This window comes from Gopherus flavomarginatus, chromosome 13 (genome assembly GCF_025201925.1).
Source record: "Gopherus flavomarginatus isolate rGopFla2 chromosome 13, rGopFla2.mat.asm, whole genome shotgun sequence".
Taxonomy (NCBI): domain Eukaryota; kingdom Metazoa; phylum Chordata; order Testudines; family Testudinidae; genus Gopherus; species Gopherus flavomarginatus.
Window position 1 is genome coordinate 20,398,380 of NC_066629.1, and position 23,220 is coordinate 20,421,599.

General features: G+C 43.0%; 2 protein-coding genes across 2 annotated transcripts in view; one reads left to right on the forward strand and one right to left on the reverse strand.

The window, feature by feature from the left end:
- The window catches only part of GRAMD1B (GRAM domain containing 1B), a 378,746-nt gene that overhangs the window by 340,832 nt on the left and 14,694 nt on the right, over positions 1-23,220 (reverse strand). The gene's annotated exons all lie outside the window — the stretch shown is intronic.
- The window catches only part of CLMP (CXADR like membrane protein), a 72,533-nt gene that overhangs the window by 41,092 nt on the left and 8,221 nt on the right, over positions 1-23,220 (forward strand). Inside the window, exons 2-5 of the mRNA XM_050921964.1 lie at positions 18,975-19,132; positions 20,329-20,530; positions 21,773-21,940; positions 22,772-22,894. Of these exons, the coding sequence (XP_050777921.1) occupies positions 18,975-19,132; positions 20,329-20,530; positions 21,773-21,940; positions 22,772-22,894 (651 nt within the window). The remainder of the gene's footprint in view (positions 1-18,974; positions 19,133-20,328; positions 20,531-21,772; positions 21,941-22,771; positions 22,895-23,220) is intronic.

Sequence of the window (23,220 nt, forward strand, 5' to 3'; positions counted from 1 at the left end):
TTGGCGTTCTAGTCTCTGCTCTGTCCCTGACTCACTGTATGATCTACCGCAGGGCATTGTTTTGCAATGAGAAAGAGCCATCGATGGAGACAAAATGACACTACGGGACCAATTCTGGACCTCATCACTTATATGCTCCTCTGTTGGGGCTGGCAAGGAGCCACAGAGGGTTGGAGGAGAATTCTCTTGATTCAGGAGCAGCATAGGGTCAATGTAAGCAGTCGCAGCAAAGGGGGCATGCCCGGGCAGGGAACAAATCATAGATCGGAGATAGCATGCTCATCCTGCTGAATGCTGCTGGTATTCTGGGCTGTAGCAAAGCCCAGAGGCAGCCCTGGGGAGCCTGCAGTAAGTGAGAGCAGCCCCCAGTAGCTACAGTAACATGCAAGAGCCTGTTTTGACCTCCACAGCAGCCCAGGCCTCTCCTCCTGTTGGGTCGCACCTTCTGTGCTGTGTCTCTGAGAGGGTGCAGTATAGAATCTGCCCCTTGCTCTACTCGTGGTATTTCAGTTCCTTTGTGCTTGACATATTGCAGGGAGACATGAATGTGAACTTGGCCCAGAATAACTCCCCTGGGAGCCCTGGTTCCTTGAAGCAAAACCACACCAAGAAATAGACAAATACTGAGGCCCTGGAGTTTTCCTGCATCCAAAAGCCACTTGGATTTATTTGCATTCACCCAGGGCCAGAACACATAGCCCTTGTGTTCACTTACCCTCCAGGTCATACCCTGGCAGGAGAGTTTCAGCTATTCCCTGCAGGCCCATGTTTCTCTCCCCATGTGATAAGAGCTGAGCTTAAACTGTGCTCCTTGGGGATTTCAGGAATGCATTTTCGAACAGAGCTTTTCATTGCTCTGTAATCCCAGTGCAGCCCAGGTCAGTGTCACAGTGACAGATGAGGGAGATATTGAGTGACAGGGGTTCACTGCCTGCGAAGAGACTAATGCCTGGGGGAGAGGGGGGGTGTCTGGTGGTTGTCTCTGCATTTTGAGGGGTGTTGTTCAGTGGAATATCTGAAAACTTGTATCCTCTGGAAAATGATCTCTTCTTGGTTTGGAGCTGTGCAGGGTTGCAAAGAGCTCCTTCTGTGAAGAGATAGGTATCTATCTCTTACATTACTGAACCGAGGGAAAGGGCTTAGATGCAAGTTGCTTAAGAAAAGATGTTTTTCTGTGTGGTTAATAACACTTTTCACTCAAAGGTCTCCGAACTCTTGCCAACTGTTCATTATTTAAGCCTTATGCCCCCACCCCTTAACACAGGTAAGTATTATCATCTGCTTTACAGCTGGGGAAAGTGTGGCACAGACTTGCCAAAAATCCATCCTTTGGGCCAGGTCCAGAAGTCTTTCATTCATAGTAGGGGTCTCAAACTCAATTTACCTTTGGGCCAGTGCCAGTCCTTAAATCCTCCCAGTGAGCCAACAATGTCACTGAAGATGGTATTCAGAAAAGAAAATGTTTATATTGTATTTTTTATTTCGAATTTCTTAGAAATAATAAAACTATCATACAACTTTATACAATTCTTCGCCTGCCAGAGAGCTTTTAGTGTTTGCCAGAAACCTGGCAACACTTCAGTTCTGTCAGTTTGTTGTTGTTTGGCCTCAGTGACTGAGGAGTTGAAACCTTCAAGATTGCAGCAAGGTGTGCATCAGATAGTTGTGTTCGGTACTTTGACTTATTTATATTCATTGTGGAAAAAAGTAACGCTGCCACTATGGCTGACCCGGCCCGACACCTAATAATGCAGCCTCCATGGCTGACTCTGCCCAGCAAATAGTGATGGTATCTCTGTCCCTCTCCCCCAGCCAATGGGAGCTGTGTGGGGCGGTTCCTGCAGCAGTCATTGCTGGCAGCGTGGCTGCATGCGTCTCTCCTCAGTGGGCCTCAGTGGGGAGGTTCTCGGGCCGCAGATGGCCCGCGGGCTGGGACTTTGAGACCCCTGATTCATAGATTAGAAGGCCAGAAGGGGCCACTGTGAGCATCTTGTTTGACCTCTTACATAATGCATGCAAGTCTTATAGCTAAGAGAATGCAAACCATTCCAACAGTAGATTAGACAGGAGTTGAACTTGCTGCTACAAACCGTTCTTTTCACTGATCCATGAAGCTCTTCTTTAGGGCCAGACCCCTCCCTGCAAGCAGGGGCTAATCAGGAGAACACTCTGAGGCTCCCTCTCACAAAGTGTCTCTCTGACTATTCTGCAGGGTTGGTCCCTCCCCCTCTGAACAGGTTACAGATCTGCCTCCAAACCACATGAATAATGAATCCATAGGGATCTGAATCTGCATGGAGGCACTTGCTCTGTTATCTCCTTGCTCAGGACATTCCCTGGGAGTTCCAGTGAATGTGAGCTACTAGGGTGCTAAAAGTGTTGCCAGTGAGCTGCCCCAAGAGCCGAGGAACAACGTAAAGGTAAAGTATGCAGACACTTCTCCCCAACTTCTTAGGTCCTGCACCAAGTACTGTTCTGCCGGACCCAATGACCAGTGTACTTAGAGCAACCAGTAGTGGGTTTAGGATATGTCAGAGAAAGTGCAGATTAAAAACGAGTTCAATCTTCAATTTTAAATCCAGCAGATGCAAAAAGCAGGATAATAAATACAAATGTGTACAATAATTCATCACACAGAGCCTAATTAATAATGATCATCATTCTTCTCTTCCTTGCACAGTCACATCATTTTCTCATACCTCTCACTTGTGCCAGTAGCTGAAGCCACTCTTGATGCAAACAACTTGTGATGTGAGGGAGTTGGTTGGTCATGTTGCCGTAGGGGCTTCCCAGGGTCTGGATGAGGACAAGGGAAAAGTTCAATGACACTTTTATTTAAGTTGAAGCCTATATTGTGGTCAGCCCCCTTCAATACAATGAGGGGAAGGTGAGAATTCAGAGTCTCTGTGGCAGAGGTTAGCTGGACATGAATGAGAGTTACCCATTCCTCTTAGGCTTAGCTGTATATACTCCACCTGACCTTTACAGTATGTTCCTTGATAACATGCCTGACCTTTTCAGATCTAATTAGCAAATACGCTCAATTGTTGCTCAAATGCCATATTTGTGTTTTTCCTCCTCTGTTCTGCATGTTGGAAACTCTGCTTGCTCACCAGAGCTCAGTGATGTACCGTAGCTCTCAGTCAGAACTTCCTTACTCTCAGGACACTGATACCCACATGCACAGGGCTTTGCCTCTATCTTCAGCCATACCTACAGTAGCCCTGACTGTGAAACATGCCTAACAGTGCTGCATTCCTCTTTTACGCAAAGGTCACAGGCATATTTGGCAGGCATGGCACTCGTATGTTCCCATCTGGGGCTTCCCTCAGCAATGGCTTTAGGCTCATGAAGCTTTTGCTGTTGGACAGTGCCCTGTGGACTTCAGAACATGCCAAATAAGCAAACGCTTCAAAGGATGGCTTCAGAATCCTGCAGCATAGGCAGACGTGGCATAATCTGTCCCCCACATAGGTCTCTAATAGTCAGAAGAGGCTTAAGCCCTGAATCGCAAGGTTTAATATTCCTTCCAAAATGTGCTGCCATTTTGATAATTCTGGATATTCCTGGTATCCATACAAATATCCAGTTTTAGTTAGGTTCCCCTCACCGTCATCCTCACAACACCCATTAGACAGAGAAGTGCTGTTACCCCCCACTACATAGATGAAGAGCTGGGCACAAGGTCACATAGTCTGTGCAACCCTGGGATGCTGAATCCCAGGTAAGCATGCCAATTACTGCACTGTTCCTCCTTTCAGTGATGATGGCATAAGGTCTGTGAATGAACCATTGTGTCTTGGACCTGGGCATTTAGACCTCACAAAAGGCCACAAAGAGCTACTTAGGATGGAGAAGAAGATGCAGTTTCTGCCCTGAGGAGTTTACAATGGAAAGAGGCAGCAACAGAAAGCAAGATGGGAGCCAGAGAGGAAGGTTCTATTTACTGTTGTTGTTTTATCAGTTGTGTGTGTGACCGGGTGGACATGTTAATTGTGGGAGATGAATCGGAGGGTGGTTTTTTGATGTTTTTTGGTTTTTTTGCTGAGGCAGTTTAACCTTTGTGAGCTTCACAGAAAAAGTCTGTTTTAGTCTCCATGAAAACAAACTCCAAACCAAGAAGCAGTCTCCTTCCGTTTTGGTTGAACAGGTGGGTGGGTTAACTAAGTGCTACACCATGTGCTTGAAATGATATCTTGACCCTCCTTCCCTGTCACAATGGGATGGGGGAAGTTTTTGTTACAGAATATTCAGTTAATACTGTGCACAGTAAATAGAGGAAAAGGTAGGGTAATGAATTACATAGTGTCTATCTGTGGCACTATTGTCCTCTGCTGGATAGAATCAGAACTGCTTTACTATATGACAGATCCCCATACTGCTAGTAGATAATGCAGATTCTTTTTTCACTCAAGTGGTGCTTTTGGAGAAAGAGATTGAGTTTTTAACCTCTCCACCATCAGGATGTTCAAAACAGAGCTGCTTTGAAAATGGGGGAAAGATTTGGTGAAAAATTCAAAATTTCAAAGATGTTTCTATTCCACAGGGTTTGAAATGGATCCATTTTCATTTTTAAAAAAATTTCAAGATATTTTAAACTAATTTTTATTGAAATTGTTTTCAAACCATTTTCTTTACCAAAACCCCCAGTTTTGAGTAAGAAAACATGTTATTTGGTAAATAACAAAAGCAATTAAAAATGATTTGATAAACATAGTTAAAAAGGTCATGGAATATTTCACTAAAACAGAAAATTTCAATGATGTCAACAGTTTTTTGTGAAAAGTTTTGTTTTTGAATAAAGGCCATTTTTCAATGAAAAAATGTTTAGTGCAAAAAATTGTTAACATTATTTAATTCCAACTAAGTGTGGTGTGCAGCACTGGGGTAACAAGTCCTAAGTCGTCATAGATTTGTTATAGTATTCATCTTGCATAGTCAAGGAAACAATTTAGCAGTTTATATTCAGTGCAGATGCACAGTCTATTCAATACCTTTAGTCCATTAGCATAGGGAGGAAGATGAGGATGTTTAAAAATAGGGATCAGAATAGGGTGACCAGATATCCCAATTTTATAAGGCCAATCCTGACATTTGGGGCTTTTTCTTATATAGCTGTCGATTATCGCCCACCTCGTGTCCCGATTTTTCATACTTGCTATCTGGTTACCCTAGATTAGAATTACCTTGTTCAGGTTCTAAAACAGTAGCTGATAACACATATTGCAGAAAACTTTCCTTGGCCCAAATGTGATCACATCTCCTGGCACACTTACTGTCAGATCCTCAGCTGGCATAAACTGGCATAGTTCCACTGAAGTCAAGGCAGCCACATTCGTTTGTATCAGCCGAGGATTTGACCCTCAAATCATAAATTTAAATCTTGTTGGGGATAGAATCCTTTCCAGACCATTGCTGTGTGTGTGCTCGCGCGCGCGTGTGTGTAATATGTACTGTAGCTGTTCTTTCATGGCAGTTATTTCAAACTAAGAATATATCTAATCAGTAGCAAGCCAGTATGAAAAAAATTTGGCCAAGTCTGGCATTATTATATTTTTCATTTAGCACTTAGCAATACATTCTTCTTGTATTCTCTGATCCTGAATTTTCAGTCCCTTTATGAACTTCAAAGGCACTGGTAGCTATTGTGCCATGTTGCTACATGTCAGTTAAAACAGCTGCTGTGTTCTGCCTCAGAGGTGGCTTCCCTTCCATGGTGGGAAAAGTCCTTCCAAACAGTGTATGCCTTTCTCCTATGAGTAGCTCTTTTGAAGTCAGTGGGATTGCTTGAATGAGCAAAGTGTGTAGGATTTGACCTTCAGTGTGTAAATCTGATTGTAAAGAGCCTTGGGATTCTTCTGGACACAGTGCCTTTTACAGAAATATGAGCTGAGTGTTTTTTCAGTGTAACTCAAACTAGCATTCAGTACCTCAATGAGCCCGGGGGACAGCAAAGATGCCCGCTTTCCAATATCCACATGCCTGCTGATCTTTCAATATATATATTCCAATACACTCCTTGCTTTGCTTGGGCGGGTGATGTGACTCATGGAGTGTGATGCATGGAACTCTGCCTCTTGTCTTTTGAGAGACAGCGCTATGCATATAGAATTGTTTAAGTCCTCATGGTAGTGGAAAAAACATGGAAAAGGATGAAGAGAGCAGATAGTAGTCTCATTTCCAACCCAAATTCCTAAGGGATTGCTTGCAGCTGGCATTGTGCTAGGCCAAACCCTGGGAGGAATGCAGAGAATGGCATAAAACAATACTAATAAGTTTACTCACGGCTTGTTCCTCCTCTTACTTATAGTCTTGTAAATCAGGAGAAACTCCACTGAAGACAGTGGAATGACATTACTGTAAAACAAGAAGAGAATCAGACCCTTAGCATTTACATTCCATCTTCCAAAAGCTTTGCAAGCATAAACTAATTAATTAATTCTCACACTTTCCCTGTGTAGTGAGAGAGTATTATTAGACCCATTTTAAAGGTGAGGAAACTGAGACAGAGTAGGTTAGGTGATTGATGCAAGGCTACAGAGGGAATCTAGTCCAATCTCAGATTAGACTTTAGTAGTTCCTGGTACCCAGTCCTGTACTTAGCCACAACCCCACACCTCTCATTCAAAAAATGATCCCTTGGAGCCACACAGAATTTAATGTATCTTTTTCACAAAACAGGGAGGTTCTGCTGTTCGTTTTCTGCCCTAGAGTAAACTGTGGCTGCATGTTTGAGAGTGGGTGGGAATATGAGAAGTGACAGAGTGCTAATGTATTAGGTATTCATTTTGCATCATATTAGCAAAGCTTGCACTGGATAAGTGAAATGTCATACCCTGTTAACACACAATTATGGGAATATAACTGAGCATTTCACTAAGGTAACATGAAAGTAGTTAACAGGGATGAAGCTTGTACCTTGGAAGTGCATTAGTCTTCACTGTGGTTTATTGCTTCTGCAATAAAGAGATGCAATAAAGCACTTAGTTTACTTTGGAATAGCTTTTCTTTGTCTTTAAAAAATGAAATCCACCATCCTTTGAAGACAAACAGCAGAGGAAATGGAGCCATAGGCCAGCCCTTTTTGGAGAACTTTTGTCTTGCTTTGGAGCCTAAAACAACAACAAAAAATTGGCTTGATAGTGCTTTGTTCAGAAGCAACTCTTTTATTACCCTCCCAAATGTAACTTTCCAATCTTCCTTTGCCCTGAATTTTCAGAACTGAACATCTCAGTTGAGCCTCCACATTCCATCTTTGGACCCTCCAGTTGACGAAAGCACAGTCTTGGGCCACTCCACTGCCCTTTGAGCATGAGGTGGGCATGCAGTGGAGGTCTCTACATTTTGAAATAAGGCTCCCTGTAAAGACTCCAGTCTGAGGTTTGCACAGCTACTCAGCTGCGTCTCCACTGAAGTCAATAGACTTGTATTGGTGTAAACGAGTGGAGAATCTGAACCCCTGGTTTGCACAGGAAAGATATGTACCCTGAGCCAGATCCTCAGCTGGTGTAAATCCACATAGTTCCATTGACTTGACATAGATTTACTCCTGTTAAAGATCCCTGAGACCCACCCTTTGTCTGTCTTCTCTGTTTGGACTGTACATTTTTTAAAGCAGTGGCTGTCTGGTTATGGGTGAAAGGCTGATTCTATTGAATGGAAAAGCTTCCAATGACTTCAGCAGGGCCAGGATTTCACTCTATGTGTTTAGCACAATGGAACCCTATTGTCAGATGGCAGCCTCCAGGTGCTCCTGTAATACAAACTATGTAATCGCAATAAATAATAATGAGAGGCAATGTGTTCTCTAATGCTTAGCACAGGCTGCTGAGAGTCAGGTCACTTGGCATGAAATCCAGGCTCCACTGAAGCCAATGACAGTTTTGTCACTGAATTCAGTGGAGTCAGACTTTCACCCTTGGTTTCTGTTCCTGCATCTGACACTGATTCACTCCATGGCTTTGGGCAAGTCACTTCACCTCTCTGTGACTCTGTTTTCCCATCTATTAAATAAGTATAATAATATCTGCCTCACTGGCACGACGCTAAAGCTTAATACATTCATGCTTGTACAATTCTTTGTCTTCTTCAAATGGAAGAGCCTATAGAAATACAAAGTATCTTATTTCCTTCCTCATCCTCATCTTTCCTCTCATATTCTCAACCTTGCTTTAAATCGGGGGTATCTGATGAAGAAAAGCCAGCAAAATGTCTCATATTTTCATGGAGATCTGTCCCATTCTCTCTCTTCCTCAATGCACAGCTTTGTAGGGCACCCAGAGTGGCTGTGTGAATGTCTAGGGGACAGCCGTGGGTGTTTCAGCGCCCTAATGTATCTGGGAGATGTACTAACAGATTCTCTGCAAAAATCTGAAACTCACAGCCTGAAATAACCAGCTGAATTACTCAGCGGCTTAGCTGAGCTATGTTACTGTAAAGGAGCAGACACCTTGACTCTTTTACCAATAAAACACCAGGACTTTTAGCTAGCAGGCTAAAGGACTTCATACCTTTCATTGTGTAAACATTCTAAAATGGGAAGATGAAGCTCTAGCATCTTGCTTCTGTTTGTTTTGGTCTCGAAGGCTATAAACCTGACACCTTTTACTAGCACTAAACATTAATTTGAAAGTTAAAACCAAAAAACGATCCCAGTGCCTAGACACTGTTTGCCTCCACAGAACCCGTACCCAAATCAGAGTCCAATTTCTTTCTTGTTTTCCACTATCCCACCTCAAGAATCTAGATGAAATCCTGACTCTACTGAAGTCAATGGCAAAGCTTCATTAGGGCCAGGATTTCACCCTTTGTTTTCAGAAATTTGAATGTAAGATCTTTGGGACAGAGACTGTCTTCCGTGTTATATTTGTAGACCCCCCAGCACAATGGGGTTCCAGTTCTGGTTAAGCTTCTGAGCACTACTGTTCTAGAAAACACCACAATACTATGTTCCTTGGAGCCTTTGTAGAATATTGCATCATTCCTTGGACTACTATTTTTTTTTAAATAAATTACTAGAACTATTTAGTATGGAAAAAAGAGTAACAGAGGATCTGATAGTGGTATATATGGTCAAAAGAAGTATAGAGAATGTTGACCCACTCCATATTGTAGGAACAAGAGGCACCTGATGGAATTAAAAGTAAATGTAGAATTGTTAACCCATGGAACTTGCTGCAGCAGGATCTCATTGAAGTAAATACATCAGTACTAATAATAGTAATATAACAAAAGGATTAGACCCTTATGGAAATAAAGATAGCATCTGCAGTAATTTTAACCAGGAAAATATTAAAAGAGCTATCAACCCTTATGCTTTCAGGGCATAATTGGATCACTAATCAGGAAATGTCAATCATAACTCCCATTCATAGCATAGCATATTGATTGGTGCATTTTAAATGTGGAGGAGATTCTATATGATTCTATTCTAAATAGGTTCTGATATTTCCCTCATCACCATAGCATCTAAGCACCTTCCAGTTGTGCATCAAGCAATGATACTAATATCTGTTGCGTGTGCTTCATTTTCTCCCTCATCCTCTCCCAGGGGGAGAACTGTGTGTGCCATGAAGTGTTTGGTTTTGGCACTTTGTTTTAATGAATTTACAGTTAGGAAGAGGCTACTAGACTAGATGGACCGTTGATCTGTTCTGGTTATGGCAGCTCCTATGTCCCCCACCTTTAGAAGAAACATTAGATGCTATACACTGTTCATATCAGATTACCTGCCTTTTTCTCATGCATTGCCCTCCATGACTTCCACTTGGCTGGACTGTCTATCCATTTCTAGCCAATCCACCCTGGCAGAGTCCTGTGTTTAGAAGGACTAAAACAGCAAAAAGAGCTACATGCAAAACCCACATGTTCTCTTCCCCATTGAAAAGTAGTAATAAAACCCAGAATCAAAGCAGATATATTCAACTAAAATAATAATAGTTTTGGTGATATTGGTACATAAAGAAAAGCAAAATGCCATCACCTTCTTATCCCCTAATGGTATTATGTATGTTTCTGAAATGGCTTCTGAATGATCCAGTAAAGATAGCCATTGGTGCAGTGATAATGCCCTGGACTTCACAATCCCACTGAATTCAGCAAGGGGCTAAGAGGCCCATGGTGTGGGAACCTTTTGCAAGATAAAGACCTGAGTATGCATCTGCATTCTGACTTAGACAAGTACCCTGCACAATTGCACAGTCTAGCCCTACAAGAGACAAGAGAAGCTGAGCAGGAGCAGCACAAAGAGGCTGTAGTACCGCTGGACACATTTGCGTATGCATTTGTGGACCAGGCCCTCCGCTGACATCTTCATCCCTCCCATCGTATAATGCCCCTCCCTGGCTCTTGTCACAGAGCGCCTGAGGAGTGGTTCCTCTGAAACATATTTGGAGGAGCTAGAACAAGGGAGGCCAACTCCCTCCCCACCAATTCCCACAGCTGGTGGTGTTTCTTTTGGTAGGAATCTGCATAGCACCAGCCAGATTTTAGCCCACCTGCCCTCCCTCTCAGTCCCTGTTAGCTTTTAAAAATGAATGTTTTCCTTCATTAAACTGTATTTTTCTGTTCTGCTGGGGCCTGATTAACTCCTCGGCAGCTTTGGTTCCAAAAGCCTCACATCATCACTTGGAAACACCACAACACGCATGTTCCTTCAGTTTTATTTCATTGCTGTGCAGGAATCCTGTTCTCAAGCTTCAGTCCCAAGCACATGTGATTTCAATCAGAGAGAGGACCTCTGCAGCGCTGCGTTTGTATGGGTGGGATCTGCTGACCTCTGTGTTTTGACATAGCTCAGCTGTCCCTGCGGGAGCTGACTGCAAGCTCACATTTTTTATTCGGGACGCTTTCGCCTCGCAACCAAATTCTTGAAATCAGAGAGAGGCCGAGTGGGGCAGGCGGCAGGCAGCATGCACTGATGGCTGGATCTTGCTCACTCGGCGCGTTCAAGCTCTTGGGAGAAGGTGACCCCTGACTCATATCCCGCTGCTGGCCAAGGAATACAAAAAGCAGTTGTCCCACAACATAATCTTGGCTAGGCTAATTTCCCTTAGGAGACTTCCATCCACCCCCAGCTCCTCCTCCACTTGTGGAAAAGAATGTCAAATAGCCATCTTTGTGTAAAAGGACACCACTTTACATTTCTTCGGACTTCAAATGCTGTGGAGGGTAGCGAAGTGTTAAGACTGGAATCATGAATGGCAATGGGAAACAACATAAAAGGAGGAGATAGGGTCTAATGGTTGATATCAGGGCTACACAGAGGTTGTTAGGGGCCCTGGGCAAAATCTGAAACCGAGGGTCCCTCACCCTTCCAAAAAATTGTCTTTGCTGGAGAGCAAGCCCCCACCACACTCACCTCTGGGTGTTGCAACCTGGCTGTGGGGTTGCAGTGCCAATCAGGTTTGGCTTGTCCACCTCCTTCCTGAAGGAGGGGCTGCTGAGTCAAATTTCAGTGAGTGGCACTGCAACTCCGCCTACCAGATAGCAACTTTACTCCATTTGGGAGCCTTCTCAAATGGGGGTGCAGGGCAAACTGGCCCTTTGGCCTCCCTATTTCTTTCCCCCACTCACCTGGGCAGCCTTGGTTAGCACACAGGACTGGGAATCAAGAGTCCTGGCTTCTACTCATTGCTCTGGAACCAGTCAGTTTAACTCCCAGTGCCTCATTTTACCCAAATGTAAAATTAGGGTGATGATATCTGTCCCACGCGGGTGTTGACACAATGTACATTTGTAAAGTGCTAACCTATTATTTTTAATTGCACAATATTTGTACTTAGAAATGACTGGGCTTGCAGCATAGATATTAATTGCAATGCCCAGTGGGTGGAATAATGGGATCATAGCTCTATAACGAAACAGTTCTCCTTGGCCTTTGCATCCTCATTGTATCATCCATGAAGTCACAGACAGTCCCCTTGGTAATCTGATCTATTTTGTCACCTAGGCAAGCTTGCTTTGGCAATAGAGAGTCACTTGCACCAAAAATCAAAACTTACTCCCAGTCTCAAAGGACCAGTCACTTACAACGGGTCTGTTACGCCTTAGATCTTACACGAAAGACAATAATTGTAGCCAATCCTCTAATAAACTATCTAAGGATGTATTAACTACGAAAGGGAAATGAGAATTATTCACAAGGTTAAAGCAGGTAACATACACACACAAATGAGTTACAGTCGTAAGTTTCAAAAGGCAATAGAAGCTTCTATAAAAAGCAAGGTCTTTATGTCCCTTGGGGCTAACCCAGGCTACACACTGGGAATCTCTTGCTTATGGTTAGAAAATCTTGCCCTTGTCCAGCATAAAGAAGCAGTTCTTCCTTGTTAAGGCATTTTTATTCCTTTTCCCGTTCTGCTTCCAGTTGCAAACTTAGCTGATGAGAGGAATTCACTTGCATGCCTCCTCTTCAAAGGGAGCGAGGGGGTAAGCAATCAACAAATTTGTTTTGTCATCTGGTGTTGATGGGCCTTCTCTGCTGGGCAGAGCCTAACACCTTTTATTGGAAGCCAGCATCTCACACTAGTTGTTGTCCCTTTGTCTTGTGATTTACATAGTTACAGAGTCTTAAAAAGCAAACCCTTAAATACTACCTTCCTGGGATACAGATCTTATATGTGAGATTAATGCATGCAGCAATTTACAAACATTCAGTAAAGACTAAACACTAAGCACATTTTTATAATTCTAATACCTATTTTAACAACACTAACACACACAAGACAGATTAATTCCAGCTACCTGTTTGTCAGTATCCAAGTGAGGCATGGGGACCTTGTGCCAGCATCACAGATGGATTTAAGCATGTGCTTAAGTGCCTTGTTGCTCTCCCAAATCATCCAACCAAGTTGATATCTGCCTGATACTAGCACAAGCTGCCTTTGTTTAGCTTCAGTCACAGGGAAATTGCAGGTTACCTGTCTACTTCACAGACTAACGTCAATTTAGCAACCTACCCCACAGATAAAGCCAGAATAAGGCTACGTCCAGACTACCCGCCGTATCGACGGGTTAAAATCGATTGCTCGGGGATCGATATATCGCGTCTCATCTAGACGCGATATATCAATCCCCGAGCGCGCTTATATCAATTCCGGAACTCCATCAACCCCAACGGAGTTGCGGAATCGACAGGGAGAGCCGCGAACATCGATCCCGCGCGGTGAGGACGGGTGAGTAATCGGATCTTAGATATTCGACTTCAGCTACGTTATTCACGTAGCTGAAGTTGCGTATGTAAGATCGATTTCCCCACCCCCCCGTAGTGTGGATCAGCCCTAAGTGATAACAAGTGTAGTTGAAGAACATGCTTGTAAATTAAACAAAAAGGCCTCAAAATGACTTCAAGTTTTCAAAACCAATTTTAAGAATTCATTTTTCAAATGATCATGGATGGGATATTTTGGACCAGATTCTCAGTGTGTCACTAAGTGTTCCACATATCCAGAAGGCACTAAAATTTCTCTGGGCCATTCATTCTCTCTCCAGTAGTCCATAAATGATTGAAGCAAAACTTATTTTTTTAAATGTGTAATTTATATTTAATATTAGTCCCTGGTTCAACCTCTCCTCTGAAGCTAATAAAAGATTTAGGTCCAGAAGTGCTTTAGCTTTTAGTATTAGAATTTTCCTATAAATAGAAATGTTGACAAAATATGTTAGTTTCTAATCCCATTTTTTGTGTATGTATGCTGTGAGTGTGTTCATGCGTGATTATCTGATGATGTGTTCCTGCATGTGTGTTGAATGTGTGCATGCATTTACATATGTGTGCACCTGTTTCAGATGTATAAGTAAATGTGGTTTTGCATGTGTAACTTGTACCTCTGTACGAAAGAATGCATGGAAGTGTATGCTGGCTCATGTACATGGTATGTGCGTTTAAATACATCCATGTATGTATGTGTATATATATATCTTTGGTGAAGGAGTTAAGGGCTTTCTCACACTGAGTAGTACCTTACTTCTTAAGTAATCAGTGCACATTGCAGAGGGGAGGGAATGCTACTCTGAGAAACCTGACTTTCTGAAAATCATCCCCCTTTAAAGTGTCTCAAGTTGAGTACCAAAAATTGAGGCTCTCAAAATCACTAGTCATTTTGAAGTTCTTAGAATCGAAGGGACTACTTCAGGAGTGAGCATGACTTAGGGTTGCAGAATCTGGCCCCATATATTAAAAAAAAACATGTTGCTAAAGAGAACTGAAACTTCATTTTACACTGTCCACCATATACCATTTAGGTGTGCGAGCTTTTGCATTGCTTAAAACATTTCTGTAGTTTTAATACAAATATTAGACTGGGATTAAAAAGCAAAAGTCTCTTTTGTCTGCAGGGCCTGTGAGGTTGACCAAATCCATTGTCTTTTAGCACGAAGATAAATGTTTAAATATTAAAACTGTTTCCCCAGAGTGTTCTGTTATATGATGTGCTGAGTGACACCTCAGCTAGCCTGAGGGCTAAGGAGGATGCTCATTTTTAAGGACTATGTGCCCAGAGTGAGCCAAAGCTTATGCAACCTAGGAATTGCTGTACAGGATCAGAATCATGGGCCTTGCACAGAATAAAGCTCCCATTGTTGTCTGTGGGAGTTTGCTTGAGTAAGGAGTGAGTAAAGACTTTAACAATCTGAACACTATCGTAATTTTGAAATATATCACATGACGCTAAGGATCTATGGAGGACTGTGAGTCAGTGCGGGTGTTGCTGGGGTGAGGAGTCCAGGATGAGACTTAACGTAGCCATTCCATTATTAGTAGATGAAACTTAAGGAACTGACCTTTGGGGAAAATCATCTGTTGTGTACCTCTAGTAGAGGTCATAATGTCTTATTTGGGTGGATTCTGCCCTCTTGTGGCTGGAAGGTTTCCTAGAGATGAGTGGAAAGGTGCTCTAGTCCCGTGGTCTCCAAAGTGGAGTGCGTGCACCCCTGGAGGTGTGCAAGAGGATCCTTCAAGGTGCATGGCAGGAGGAGTGCCGCCGGAGCAGCACCACTGCTCTAGCCCATTGTGCACACATATTATGGCTCTATGATGCACAGAACCAGCTCTAGGGTACTGTATCTGTTGCTTCTGCAAACCAGCAAATGTCTATATCCCTACCAGCCCACAGATAACCACACAAACAATTATGGATGTTTTTGCTTCCTTAGGCAATCGCCCATAAGCAGAGCCAGCTGATTTTTATACCCATTAAGTGTTTTGTTTTGTTTTTTAATTCCTCTGTTTAAAAAATTAGGAGCAAACTCTTGAGTTTTCTGGAGTGTTTCTTGATATTTGCTCTCTCCCATGCCCTCTCTCCCAGCCCCAAACCAGAGAGGATAGAATATTGTTTCATTTTGGACAATGTCCCACAGTATCCCAGTGATCTCACCTAGATATTCCTGGCCAGGGCTTTGAGACACCCAAAGAAGATGCAGCCTCCCTAGGAAATCCAACCCAGGTTATGCATGAAGCCCAGTTTGATGGCAAAGAAAGGACTTGGGGAGTTTAGTCACTGCTGTGTGTGAACACTCCCTGCAGTGGCAGATTAATTAAGCTCATTGATTAATCACCTAGAGCAGTGGCTCTCAACCTTTCCAGACTACTGTGCCCCTTTCAGGAGTCTGATTTGTCTTGCATACCCCAAGCTTCACCTCACTTAAAAACTACTTGCTTACAAAATTAAAAAAAAATACAAAATACAAAAGTGTCAGAGCACACTGTTACTGAAAAATTGCTGACTTTCTCATTATTACTATATAATTATAAAATAAATCAACCGGAATATAAATATTGTACTTACATTTTAGTGTATAGTATATAGAGCAATATAAACAAGTCATTATATGAAATTTTAGTTAATACTGACTTCACTAGTGCTTTTTATGTAGCCTGTTGTAAAAAGGCAGATAGCTAGATGAGTTGGGGTACCCCCTGGAAAACCCTCTGTGTACCCCCAGGAGTACACGTACCCCTGGTTGAGAACCACTGACCTAGTCAGTGTCAGTGGCTTAATTTACGGAGGATTCAGCAATTTAGGCCATAACAGAAAACAAGCATTTATCTTTAGAAAGAATAACTAATTGCACTTGGTATATGAAAAAACTGATCCCAATTGTGGTCACTAGAAGCTCTGGCATCAGTGAATCCAGCCAGAAATTAAATTAGCTTTCCCTTTAGAGAAACCAGCCAACGTGGCTGAGTGGGGCCTCATCCCAGGCCTGTTGATTCCTGTAGAAAGCAGGGTGGGGGAGATTAATTTGTAGCAGGAATCCACCCATCTTAAACTCTGTGGCAGTAAAGGCTGAAGGAGTGCCAGGGTATAAAGGAGGGCGGAGTAGGCTCTGGCTGGGTGCCACCTTCAGTGTGGCTGTGAATGACTGATGTAATAATTTGTCATGGATGCTTTTGGCCATGTAAGAAAATTTTATTTGTAAGGAAAACAAGGTGGGAAACTGCAAAATGCAAATAAGGTGTGTGTGCGTGCAACTGGGCATACAAATCCTGATTCTTACCCAGGGAGCAGAGATTTTGTAGGCTATACATGCTGTTAATTCAGAACACACATTAAACCATTCAGCCCCTTTCTTCCTGTGTCGTTATTGTATCACTATTACATTGTACAGATATCCTGAGCAGTGCCTTTTAATCCAAGTGTGTGACAAATATCAGTTAAGCAACACAGACAGATAAACTGAGGGACAGGGAGTGAAGGTCAAACAGCAATTCAGGAGCAGAGCTAGGAACAAGACTCAGGTATGCTGGCTCCCAGCATGCATGTTTCTGAGGGTAAAGTTTGTCCCAAAGGGAGGGAGAGAGCAAGCAAGAGAAGTCAAGGGAAGTGTCATTCTTGTTGTGTCTCTCTTGTCCTTACACAAATGTAAAGGAGAGGTTAAAGGTGGAGAAAACCTTTCAGCCTTTCTGAATGTAAATTCTGAGGCAGAGTCATTAGCGTGGTGAATACAGGTCCCGCAGCATTGCCAACTCTCGCGATTTTCTTCACAGTCTCACAACATTTGTTTTTTTAACTGAAAGCCCTAGCTCATGGAATCAAGAAATGACAGGAGCTTTCCTCTAATAATAATAAAAATAATTAATAATAAACCTACCAGTCCTCATGTTTGCAGATGGAAGTTTGAAAATATGATCTGACTGCACTATAAAGTCTCCATACCCAAAAAGAAGCCCACATATATTTTATTTGTTACAAATTTAATTATTTTTAAGGCAATCTCACAATTTTAGGGTAGGGTGACCAGATGTCCTGATGTTATACAGACAGTCCTGATATTGTGGGGCTTTGTCTTATATAGGTGCCTATTATCCCCTCCCCCTCCCCCTTCACCCTCCACCATGTGTCCTGATTTTTCATACTTGTGATCTGGTCACCCTGTTTTAGGAACCTATCATTTTTGAATGTTGAGTTTGGCAATACTGTGTTCATGTCTGTCCGCTTAAAGTGCCTTTAAACATGTGGCTACTTCGCAGCAACAATGACGCCTGTCCTTTGGGAACAAGGTGAAAGACTAAGACACCATGAAACTTGAATGTTTGCCTTCAGATACGTGGCGATCCCACACATAACAGCACATCTTTTGCCATGGCTGAATTTTACTTTGAAAAACGTGTTCAAACGAATCTCAAAACTCCTGTGAAAATTCAGTCAAAACTGCCATTTTCCAGTTGATTTCATGCCTGAACCAGAGATGACCCTGAGGCAAATGCTCAGAACTTTCCCAGTATCCCAGAACTCTGGAGCTGTTTGGATCAACATCCAAATTAGCATTTCAGGGTTAATTTCTAATTAAAGCCATGAGATGGGCATGGTTCAGTGCATAGCCTACTGTAGCCCAGATCTGTTTGGAACAGAGCCTGATTTAGTAACAGTTCCATGAAACTGGGCTTAATTTTGAGTTTGTAAGGAACCCTCAAAACAGGTGAGTTTCGCAATGACTCACAGAGCCCTAATATTAACACAGTCCGTGTAAATGTAATGCTTTGCCTGGCATCACCCAGTCTTCCTTTTTCTTGATGTCAGATGCATGTAAGGATCTGATTCCCTCTAGTGGTCCAAATTAGGATTTTTTTTTGTAATGGTAAACTGTTCAGGCCACTCAGGGCCCAGGGCCAGTTCACTAACCTAATTATGCCATGCCTGCTTTACGGAATATCAGACTTTTATTTCCCGAGCTTGACCTCTTACTTTCAGTGCTGCAATCACACTGTACTCATCCACTGGGGTTAGGGAGAGTCTCCCATTACATCAGTCATCAAGGACCAGTCTGGCTGCCAGAAGTGGCATTAATGTAAAGGCTGGAAGGCTACACACTGAAATGCAAGCTACTGGGTCATGGAAGTGTAAAAGAAGAAGGAAGTAAAGAAGGAGGCACTCTCAAGCCCGAGAGGGTGCACAGAGGACTGTGGTGGGCTCCAGAGGATGGAGCTTGGCTGTCCTCTGTGGTGGCAGATGACAGAACAAGAAGCAATGGTCTCAAGTTGCAGTGGGGGAGGTCTAGGTTGGATATTAGGAAACACTGTTTCACTAGGAGGGTGGTGAAGCACTGGAGTGGGTTACCTAGGGAGGTGGTGGAATCTCCATCCTTAGAGGTTTGACAAAGCCCTGGCTGGGATGATTTAGTTGGTGTTGGTCCAGCTTTGAGCAGGGGGTTGGACTAGATGACCTCCTGAGGTCTCTTTCAACCCTGATATTCTATGATTCTACGTGGGGAACAAGCTTCATGTGAATTTAGCATGGACAGCTCAGTGGAGACCAAAGTAATCTGTTCTTTGTGCTCAGATACTGGGGTGAATCTAACCTGATGTCAATTTACGTGTCACTTTTAATCAGATACAAAGTGTCCAGTAAGCAAAAGTATTGCATTGTCTTTGCTACTATGAAGCAATGAGTTCCCAAAATCAGCCCCAGCTGAACCTGTCAGTTCACAGATATTTCCTTCCTCTTGGTCACCGGCCACGGGTTTCTGTCTTTCAGCTTCCTGTTCAGTTTGGATGTCTGGGGCTCAAACGGAGTATAAGAGGGTGGCTGAGGAAAACGTCACTCTGCCCTGTCACCACCGTCTGGGCCTCCTGGAGCCAAGAAGCCTGGATATTGAGTGGCTGCTGCATGATTCCAAAGCCGACCAAAAAGTGGTAGGTCTCTGTTCAGCCACAATTAGCGTCCACCAAGAAGAAGCCATGTTTCCTTGTATTGAGGGGGAGAACTTATTCATGTGGGTTGATATCAACACCAGCCTCTGAACTGGCAATCCTCCTAGTGGAAATGGGCACAGGAAATGAGGAATGAATCTCTCATCTGCCAGTAGCTGCTTTGGCTACTCGTAACCTCTAACTGGAAAAAGAAAAAAACAGTCCAACACAGAGAAATGGTTAAAAAACATACGGGAAGCTGTGCTTATGGAAAAATTAACACACCAATTACGTACCCACCAAAATGGACAGAGGACAGATAGAGACATAGAAAAGTGGTTATCTTTTATTCAGTACTCAGATAAAGTACATTCACCTGCCAGTAAAGCTAGCTGACCTTTCCAATTGTTTTAAATACTAACATAGACATGCTTGGTCAGTTAAATGTGTATATTGAGATTTCACTCAGCTTAATAAAATCACTAGAAATAACATAGGTGTTGTAATGATACTCACTCTGGAATAGGGTAAATCATGTTAAACTGAAAGATCTGATGACTCTATTCCTGAATAATGTTTCTGTAAACAAAAGCTAACTCTTACGATTGTCTTGTTTCTGATATTGACATGGCAAGGATTTGTAAAGGTATTAAAATTTCCCAAATAAAAAATAGTTTAAAAATACATTAAAATGGGGATGGTAACATTTCCCTATTTCACAGAGGATAAATATGTTAAAACTGTAATACTCCTGTAATGGGGGGAGAAGGGGGCGTATAAGTACCTACAGTAAATGGATGGAAGTGCAGTGCTGTTTGCACCAGTGAAAAGGGTAAGCAGCACCAATGTAAATCACACTACACCAGTATAAACTATGTCTACACTTGGGGTTTATACCAGTGCAACTAGACTGGTAGTTGAAATCCCAGCATAGACAAGGGTTTTCTAAACTGAACCATGACAGAGTTTTTAGAGGGATTAAACTCTGGGTACAGGAAAAAATCTCAGTGCAACCATAACTGAATAACTACCAACATCTCCATAATTACTAATAACCAAAGTAATTGCTAGATAGAAATTCTATTTTGCAAGCTGACCTGGTTTCAAGTCTGAGTGTCCTGTGATTCGTTTGTTTGGTTGAGCTGTACAGTACAGTGATGGGTCCGACTGACTGATCGGTGGCTAACTCTGCCTTTTAGGTTATCACCTACTCTGGAGGCAATGTGTATAATGACCTGAATGAGGGGCAAAAAGGTCGTGTTTCCTTCACCTCCAATTTCCTAGCTGGAGACGCCTCCTTACACATTGTATCTCTGCAGCCAAGTGATGCGGGGCAGTACACGTGTAAAGTTAAAAATGCCGGGCAGTACGAGTGGTATCGCATTACCCTGATTGTTCTAGGTAAGGTCGTTTTGTTGTTTTTCAAAAGAAAACCCACTCAGTTCCTTGAGGCAGATTTTGCTTCAGCACAGTACCAATGCACCTGAATTGCTCCCAGTATCTCACGATCAGGTTTCACATTCAAGCTTCACAGTTGCCTTTGCATTTTCCAGTGAAGGACAGAGACTGGAAGAGGCCTAAAGTGCTGTTTGGAAGTTACTGCAGCCAACTGAAGGATAGTATAAAACATTCTTTCTGAATTGTATCTCTGATTTGATCACAAAAGCTAGCGTGCCATTGTGGCTGAGTTGGTGATGACCCCATACAGGGTTTGAGCAGAGAACTCTGGGTTCAGATCCCAGTACCAGGAACTGGCCAGATGTCTGATGGGAACAAGATGCTGGCATTGTTTCCTCCCTGACTGAAGACTTTCAGTTTGGGTTTTTGCTTAGTATACAGTTAATAAAATAAATAATAGGGATGCAGGGCCTCCAGCAGACAGTAGGGAAACGAAGGATAGACAGACAGAAGGAAGGAATCAGTGAAGGAGAAGAGGGTGGAACAAAGGGCATTCAGGGAATGAAGAGCACTTAACGCGGAATGTGATACAGAGGTTTGCAGTGTACTGAGCTGCTCCATGATGAAATTATGGGGAGTAAGCCAAGGCACCTTACCTTCTTTACTCTGCCAGGAGTGCCAGACATTCATATGGGTGGCAGACAGTATCTGATTCCCAAAGGGGACAAGGATGGTGCTTTGGCCTCCTTTACCCTAGTGCAAATCCCAAGGAGGGAACTGGCACTGATGGCATGTCATGTTGCTTCTGGGCCCATAGGGGACACATTCAGTCCCTGTCCTCAGGCTGTGGTGAGAGTCATTGCTGTAAAAGGTCAGAAGTGACATCAAGAAACAAGCAGCAGCAATATTTTGTGACACCCCCCAGAATGGCTAATTTGGAAAGGCAGCTTTCAGAAGCTGCTAGAAACAGTGTCCTCTTGCCCTCTGGCTATGAACAGCCATAGAAAGTGTTGCCACTTGATATCCAGCTGGCAGGTTCTGCCCTATTTCCCTGGGGAATGCTCAGCTCTTATTAAAGGCAGTGGTTATTGTTGTTGGAGGTGAGGTTTCTAGCTTGCTTCCAGGGATGAAATCCTGGACCCACTGAAGTCTGTGGCAAAGCTCCCACTGACTTAAAAAAGGCCAGGATTTCACACCAGATTTTTAGTTAACTATTGATCCAAACCCCCAACCTGTTTCTTCCAGAGAAACCTTCCAAGCCCAAATGCTGGGTGGAAGGCGAGCTTTTTGAAGGAAAGGAACTCTCCTTACAGTGCAATTCTGCCTCCGGCACAGCACCCATCTCGTACCAGTGGCAGCGCATAAGTGACAAGGAAGGAAAACTCGGACACTTGCCACCCACGGCACGAGTCAGTAAGTCATCCCAAGCCCTGTCCTAGTTCTCATGGTGTTTCAACAAATGAAAGAGCTATCCCTAAGGAAAAAAAAGGTCGCCTACCCTCTATTCCTCCCTACTCCCAGCTCTGTCACTGGATGATGATGTAATATTGGGCAAATCACTGAATTGCTCTCAGCATATTTCCCTGGCATTACAATAGAGGCTATTGAGTACAAGTGGTGCAGTACTGACTAAGCGTGCCAGTCATGAGTCAGGGCCTCACTGTGGTAGGCCCTATAGGTATCCATAACAAAAGGACAGTCCCTGCCCCAAGGAGTTTACAATCTAAGTATTATTTACTTATTTATTTAAAGTATTATTTAGTATTATTTAAAGTATAACTTTATTATTTGTTGAATGTCAACAATATGATCAATGATAATAATACTTCTCAGGGGTGTTCTGAGGCCTAATTCGTTGCTTTTAATGTGGGTTGAGATCTTTGTATGACAGGTACCATTGAAATGCAAATTATTTATTGTTGGCATTATTTATTTGTATTAACGTAATACATAGAAACCCCACCCCAAGATTGGAGCCGTATTGTACAAACATAGTGAGAAACAGTCTCTGCCCCAACGAGCCCACAACTTAAATAGGTACAACAAACAAAGTGTTGGAGGGAAAAAGAGAGAGACACAGAGGTCAAGCAACTTGCCCAAGCTTACCCAGAAAGTCAGTGGCAGGGCTGGAAATAGAATACAGCTCTTCTCTGTCCAAGTTCAGTGCTCTATCCACTGGATAACATTTCCTCTAATTTTTATGACTTATTTATTTGTTTTGCTTGTTTTTTGTTTCCATTTCAGACATTTCTAACCCTGGGCAAGTTCTAATGAAGAATCTCACACAGATGGTTACAGGGTTATACCAATGCACTGCCTCCAATGAGGCTGGACAAGAGAACTGTGTTGTGCAGGTGACAGTGCAGTGTGAGTATCAGAGGGTAGCGAGTATCCAGGGTGCTTTAACAATGGCAGTACCTCCAAGGGGTCTCCTGTGCTGATAAAAGCTCTGTTTCTGTGCAGGAGAAATGCCACACCTTTGGTTTAACCTGAATACTTGCATAATCTGAAGTAGCTCTTCCTTACTCATTATTGACTTTATGGGTTTGCATAACATTTACTGGTATAACCTAGGGTTGTAGAAAAATACTTCAGGTGTAGTCACCTGGTTTCCTTTGCCTCTGAGAAGGAAAGACTGGCAGAGCACTAGGAATAATACTGAATTGCTGAGCTTCCAGAGCATTCAGGTGTAC